The following is a 7,105-nucleotide window of genomic DNA, read 5'->3' as shown; positions in this document are numbered from 1 at the left end:
CATGTTCCAAAATCATAACATTTTACACCTCAATATTCTTTACTGATTAATCATTTGCTGCCCTAGCTCCTTATTTCAGATATCATGAAAAAAAAGGGACCATCTATTTTATATATAGAAACTCAATCAACTGATCATTATAAAAGAATGTGAAAGCTGGAAATATTCTGTAGTGTGCAATATATTTCTCTGTAAATGAAATGAGGAAAAGGTACAAAAAATGAAAAATCAGTTAAATTTCAGTTAATTTTGATATGAGTCATTACATACCACTTATTTAATATGACATAAGTGATACAATATATTTTGTGATATGTTCTTCACATTAGGAGGGAAAAGCAAAATGCTAAAATTCATGAAGCTTTATTTTCATATATATTGGATGAGAGTAAATTCCCTGAGAATCATTTTAACCATGTATTTGAAACGGGTTGCATACAGTTAAATAGAGAAACTTTTTTTTTAATTTGATGCCATTACAATAGCCCCACATTATAAACCTCAATCTGTGAGCACTTTTTCCGGCGGCATAATTCTGTTACCCGCTTTTGTCTCGGTTTTCCACATCACCTATTTTATAATCTTTATCTATTCTTTGACAGGATATTCAGTTCTATTTCTTTGCATCTCAAAAAAATAATATCCTAACACCACAATACTGTACATTTTGAAGGTAGAATTGATGAATATCAGATGTAAAATGTTGTTGACACTGTCTTCACTCTTCAAATGTCGGATTTTAAATCTTCTCACAAATCCAAGCTCTGCAAATGGATTAAAATTTATTTCCCTAAATATAACTGTACCACAAAAACAACATTGGGAAATATTGCACAAACAATAAATTATAATATATGACTAATATATGAATTCTTAGTGATTGTTTGATTAAATGCAAAGATAACATTACATCTTCTGAAATTTCCAGCATTTATAACCAGAAATAGTGGATTTTTAGCTCTCTATTTTCTTTTATTATTTATTTTTACATTATTTCTCTAAGGAAATTATTTTCCCACAAGACCTAGCATAGTGGTCAGGAATAACGGAAGTTATAATCTAACAATACCTGGAGTGTCATAGGATTCTTCCACAATTATTTTTTTCTTTTGAAAATGAGCACTTGTTCTGATTGAAATGAAAAAACATGGGAATAAAACTACTGAAAAGTATCTAATGATAGAGCAGTCTGAAAAAAAGTCCTTATTCAGAATGTACTGAAATTCTGAATATAAGGAAGACTGTAGTCTAGGGTTCTACCTCTACTTTTTTGAAACAGGAGTGTTGCTTGGAAGAATATTTTAGAATCTTTATGCAAAGTAACAAAAACACAGGCCCAGGTTTCTTGTTACAGTTTAACCAACCAGGGATTAGAAGATAAGGTGACAATCCCCACTGCAAAAGTCAATGAGAAATCTGTTTTCCATGTCTCAATAATAAGAGCAGTAGAGCCTTAAAAGCAAAACACAGTTTGGTATTCAACAGCCCATTATTCCATGTGTAACTTACACAAATCAGTCAAAGGCACTATACACTTACAATCACAGTAAGGATACAGACTGAATTATATTATTCCTGTTCAATAGTACATGTTTGCTTGTTAAGAGATATAATTTACTGATGCATATAACAGAAAGATTAGTAGAATGGCTTATTTTCATCTTTAACAATTTGTATCAGTAGTCCTCAATGTATGGCAACAATTGAGCCCAAACTTTCTGTTGCTAAGTGAGACAGTTTTTAAGTGAGTTTTGCTCTATTTTACTACCTTTCTTGCCACAGTTGTTAAGTGAATCACTACAGTTGTTAAGTTAGTAACATGGTTGTTAAGTGAATTTGACTTCCCCATTTACTACTTGTCAGAAGTTTGCAAAAGGAGATCACATGACACTGGGACACCACAACTGTCATAAATATGAATCAGTTGCCAAGGATATGAATTTTGATTATGTAACCATGGAGATGCTGCAATGGTTGTAAGTATGAAAAACATTCATAAGTTACTTTTCAGTGCTGTTATGATTTTTAACAGTCACTAAACTAATGTTACATTGGGGACTACCTGTACACTTTTTTTTTTGAACCATTCATTTCCCTTCCTAAAAGCTTTCCAGCAGCTTTCTCAAATTCAGTGATTATTAGATGGGTTGGGATTTCAAAATGAGGATTATATTCTTCATATATCTAACATCCATCAGGTGGCAATCTATAGGAACTATTCTTAAGCAATTCTATTTTAAAAATTTTGTGTGGAATTTCTCCTAAAGTGAGGATCTGAAAGATCGGCATTCAGTTCAGATATATCATCCTCTGGAGGACATTCACTTGGCAAACCAAACCCTATGAGGGTTTGAGAGGGAAGAAATATTGCAAAGGGCCTCTCCTTTGTTACTTGCAGATATTAATCATGTGCAATCAAATAAATAGTTCACTTGTTGTAGACAAAAGTGGAATGCCATTAACATAAAAAAAAATAACCACTGGAAATCAGCACACACTTTCCTTCCCAAAGAACTACGTTCTATCATACTTTAAATATTGTTAAATTTGTATTGTCCAAATAAATAAGAATAAAAGATGGAGATTTATTTTGCGGTGTCCTGAAAAATAGGTATATACAGTGATTTAATGTGTTGTGGCAGAGCTGCATGTTTAAATGAACTGAGGAATTACTACTGATGTACCAAACTGAATACCCAGATTTGATTAGCTTCTTTAGCACAGGCATGTCCTTCAGGATTTTTGTATTTTAGTTTCATGTATTTTGAGAGATTTAGACTGAGGAAGTCAGAAAGAAGTTGCTGTGCTTACATAAGTTCAGGTTTAAAATGTCAGCCATACAACTTGCCTAGGTGCTAGTAGAATGTTTCTGATGAGGAACACTTTGTGCTGCCCTGTATTCTTCCCTGGCTTTCAAATACTCAGCCTTGCATTCTTCATAAAATGCTGGATCACTATAGCTAAAAAAATAGGCAAAATATGTGCATTAATTTCTTCACTCAATTACATAGAAAACGTATAGAGCAAGAAGGAATAGAGCTGGGAACCCTCTAATACCAATTAAAGTATATACCCTGTTTCCCTGAAAATAAGACCTAACCGGAAAACAAACCTTTGCATGATTTTTCAGGATGCTCATAATATAAACCCTACCCCCAAAATAAGCCCCAGTTAAGATTGTCCGCATTTAGTACCGTATTTCCCCAAAAATAAGACATAACCGGAAAATAAGCCCTAAAGCAGGGGTAGTCAACCTTGGCTCTTTTATGATTCGTGGACTTCAACTCCCAGAATTCCTGAGCCAGCTGTGCTGGCTCAGGAATTCTGGGAGTTGAAGTCCACGAGTCATAAAAGAGCCAAGGTTGACTACCCCTGCCCTAAAGTGTCTTTTGGAGCAAAAATTAATATAAGATTTGGTCTTATTTTTGGGAGACATGGTATTTTATAGAAATGCAAATCACTTCAGCCTTAAATGTTTAAATGAGAACCTATCTGCTATGGCAAAATGCCTCAAAAATAATTCTCTATGAGAGACATTAATTTTCAGAATTCTGTGTCTTCATTGTCTACCTAAACACATAAACATGAGGTGTATATGAAATAAAAGATACTTAGGAAAAACAATACATGGAATTATAAAAATGTATGATGTAACCCTGCACCCATGTCCTATTGAAGGTTCTATTAGGCAGCCCTGGATACTTTGCAGGTATTCTTTGCACGCACAAACATTTTCCCTTGGACTGGAAACCAAGTCCTTGTACACAAACATGAATGGGAAAGCCCCTGGGGAAACTCTCAAAGCAGCTACTGTTATGTTGAACCTTCTGGAGGACGTGGATGTCATAATAAACCATGGGAGGGGGATTAATGTTGGACCTTGTGAAATGCTTTGTAAAGCCCTAATATGGAGAATTCATAGGCACAAGTAAACAATTTTTGTTTATGAAAACAAAAGCATATAACCCAGCAGGTGCAATTTCAGTAATAGAAGAATAAACTTCCCCACAGGGAAGAGAAAGAATACAGGTAGTCTTCACTTACTGACCAACTATTTCAGTGACCAAAGTTATGATGGCACTGAAAGAGGGAACCTATGACAGGTCCTCATAGTTATAGCCATCACAGCATCTCCACAGTGATTTCATTGTGATTAGAATGCTTGGCAACTGATTCATAATTATGATAATTGCAGTAATCCTATAGTTACGTCATAGCCATTTGTGACTTTCATTGCTGGCAAAATCAATGGGGAAAGCTGGCAGGAGGTTGCAAATAGTCATCACATACCCACAGGATGTAGCCATGCAAAATCCACTTAATGATGGCAATTGGAAGGACCACAACCACTGTCAAAAGTTGTTGCTTTACATTCATTAACCCTTAGTTGTTGGTCCTAATTACCACTATTAAGCGAAGACTACCTGCATTCTATCCAAAATAGAATTCTTATTTATTTAACCAGATACTTGCCTGTAACTATTCTCTGACATTTCTGGTAAACAGTATTCTGAAATTTCAAATTACAGAACCTGATACATGTAATTAAATTTACATTTTGTCCTAGCCCCACCTTTTCCTTTTTTGCTGTGACACCTAACTTAATACTCCATAGTAGTACAGAACATTTCAGATCCCTCCATATTGGCTATCTTAATGTAATTTAAAAAAAAATTGAAAGTTTTTTAACTTTGGATTTTTTTAAAAAAATAAATGGAAGAATTCCTATCCAAAATAGTATTTTTCCCCAAGACTAAATCTTATTTATATATTTTTTTAAATTTTCCTTACAACACAGGATTTTTTATTTTTTGGTTTGTTTTAAGTTATCTGTTTGGTTTTGTTTAACATTCCCTTAATGCTCAGTATTGTTGCTACAAATCAAATCATTTTAAAAATAGAGAGACCACACATAAGTATTTTTCATATATCAAGAACTTTCTGAATAACTCTAGCAATTCTACAGCTTTCAAATATATGGCAATACATAAGTGTTTCTGATCTTAGATAATGAAGTACAACACAACACTTTGTCTCCCCAGTGTGTTTGGCCAACAGCTCCCATTATCATAGACCACCATAGCCCAGTTGGCTGGAAATACTGAGAGTTATAGTTTAACATAACTGGAGAATGGCTGGGTTATAGATATTCCTCCTCAAAATGTCCACCATGAAAAGTTGTATTCTTTTATGAAGAATCTGCTACAACAAAAGAACAAAAGGAGGAAAAAATCAACTGACAAGGAACAAATAAATAAAAACCAGTGCAAGTTATCTCAGTGTTCTGATATTATAGATTTTCCCAATTTAGTGCCTTCTCAGATTAATCAGTCAGTCAAACTGATGGCCAATACGCTGCTGATAATTCAAAGAATTAAAACAAGATCTGTATCATGCCGTTTTTCAAAATAAAACAGCAATGGATGCTTTGAAAGGTGAGGGCTTCCCATTCAGTGCCTTTATACTTACTAGCCAGTGAGACATTCTTTCAGGAGTTTATTTTCCTTTTGGCACTTTACCACCATAAGAAAACCTGTGTCTTTGCAACATTTGGTAAAGTCTGAAAAAAAAACAAATAGATGCAAAGTGGTTAGGCTTCAACAAAGGAACAGGTTCATATATCCTCATGAAGATTAAGCACTTTTGACTGGTGCTTAAATTATTCATTCACAGTAGGAGGAAGAACAGGTTAAAGGATGTATAATAAAGTGGGCTAAGAATTTTTGTTATACTATACAGATGAATCAATGGAAAATATGTTATTAGCAGATTTAAATTTATATTATGTTATATTAAAATGAATTCTTATAAAATGATGCATTGTTGGTACATGACATCAAAGAAATTACCCAGAAAGTAGAAAGGCATTTCAAATGTATGCTCAAAATGTGAACAACGTCCATTATGTTTGGTAGACATGTAAAAAAAAGCTAAAAAAAATGGATTCAACTATATGTATTGATACAGAGAGTTTTAAATGAATAATTAATTGAAGCTAGAACTTTTTCTTTTAGTATTGATGGGTAAACAGAAAAAAGGCTTATAAGATTATTTCAATTTATAATTACTGTGATGAGATTACTATATGCACTAAGATGGAAATGTTTGGCATTTCTGACTGTGGAGGAATGCTTGGTGAAATTTGCGATATGGACAAATGGACTACTTTGAGAGAAAAGGTCATTGCTAACATTCATCACTGACTGGAAATTATGTATGGGCCTTTTGTGTGAGAAATATAAGAATTTTGTGATTTACAGTTTTGATGATTAGAAAGAGTAAGTTATAAAAAGAGGAGAGTTATGATGTAATTAGAAAAAGTGGTTTGACTAGGGTTGTATGCAGTGATGGGATTCAGCCGGTTCGCACTGATTCGGTAGAACTGGTAGCTACATTTTGCTGCATTCGGAGAACTGGCTGGCTTCCAGAAGTCCAGTCCAGCCTCCCAGGCCTAGAACAGCCTGCCAGAAGTGAATGGATGCCACTTCCGGAAGTCTGTTCTAGGCCTTGAAGGCCCAGGCCTGCATCAAATAAGAGAACCGGTTGTTCAGGTATTTGAATTCCATCACTAGTTATATGCATAATTGCTGTGATATTGGAATATGTATGTATGTATGTATGTGTGTGTGTATGTGTGTATGTGTGTATGTATGTATATGTATATGTGTGTGTGTGTGTGTGTGTGTGTGTATATATATATATATATATATATATATATATATATATATATATATATATATATATATATATATATATATATATATATGTCTTTGGTTATTCGGGTTTTTCTCCCGCGTAAAATTGGAAGTGTCTTGGCGACACCAGCCTGAAGATGACGAATGGGACTTCGTCGAAACGTTGCCAAGACACTTCCAATTTTACGCGGGAGAAAACCCGAATAACCATAAACAGAAGCTAATAACCAGCTCCCCTTCCTGGATGTCCTAGTCTACAAGAAATCCAATGGCTCCCTAGGACACACCATCTACCAGAAGAAAACACACACAAACCGCTATCTGCACGCACTCTCACACCATCACCCAGCACAGATCAACTCCGTAGCCAAGACACTCATCTCCAGAACAAAACGCTTAGCTGACGAACA

General features: G+C 34.4%; 1 protein-coding gene across 3 annotated transcripts in view; it reads right to left on the bottom strand.

The window, feature by feature from the left end:
- Positions 1 to 247: 247 nt before the first annotated feature.
- Positions 248 to 7,105, bottom strand: part of CMC1 (C-X9-C motif containing 1) — a 61,630-nt gene continuing 54,772 nt past the window's right edge. The window contains exons 3-5 of one of the 3 annotated variants that reach the window (XM_015811710.1): positions 5,470 to 5,560; positions 2,812 to 2,960; positions 248 to 764 (exon numbers count right to left, since the gene is read on the bottom strand). In XM_015811710.1, coding sequence (XP_015667196.1) covers positions 2,849 to 2,960; positions 5,470 to 5,560 — 203 coding nt within the window. In that variant the 3' untranslated portion in view covers positions 248 to 764; positions 2,812 to 2,848. Of the gene's footprint in view, positions 765 to 2,811; positions 2,961 to 4,824; positions 5,203 to 5,469; positions 5,561 to 7,105 lie in introns of those variants that run through there. The other 2 variants (XM_015811709.1, XM_015811711.1) reach the window with 2 other exon arrangements.

This window comes from Protobothrops mucrosquamatus, unplaced genomic scaffold (genome assembly GCF_001527695.2).
Source record: "Protobothrops mucrosquamatus isolate PMUCROS unplaced genomic scaffold, P.Mucros_1.0 scaffold47, whole genome shotgun sequence".
In the NCBI taxonomy this organism is placed as follows: domain Eukaryota; kingdom Metazoa; phylum Chordata; class Lepidosauria; order Squamata; family Viperidae; genus Protobothrops; species Protobothrops mucrosquamatus.
This window is presented reverse-complemented; position numbering and strand designations above follow the sequence as displayed.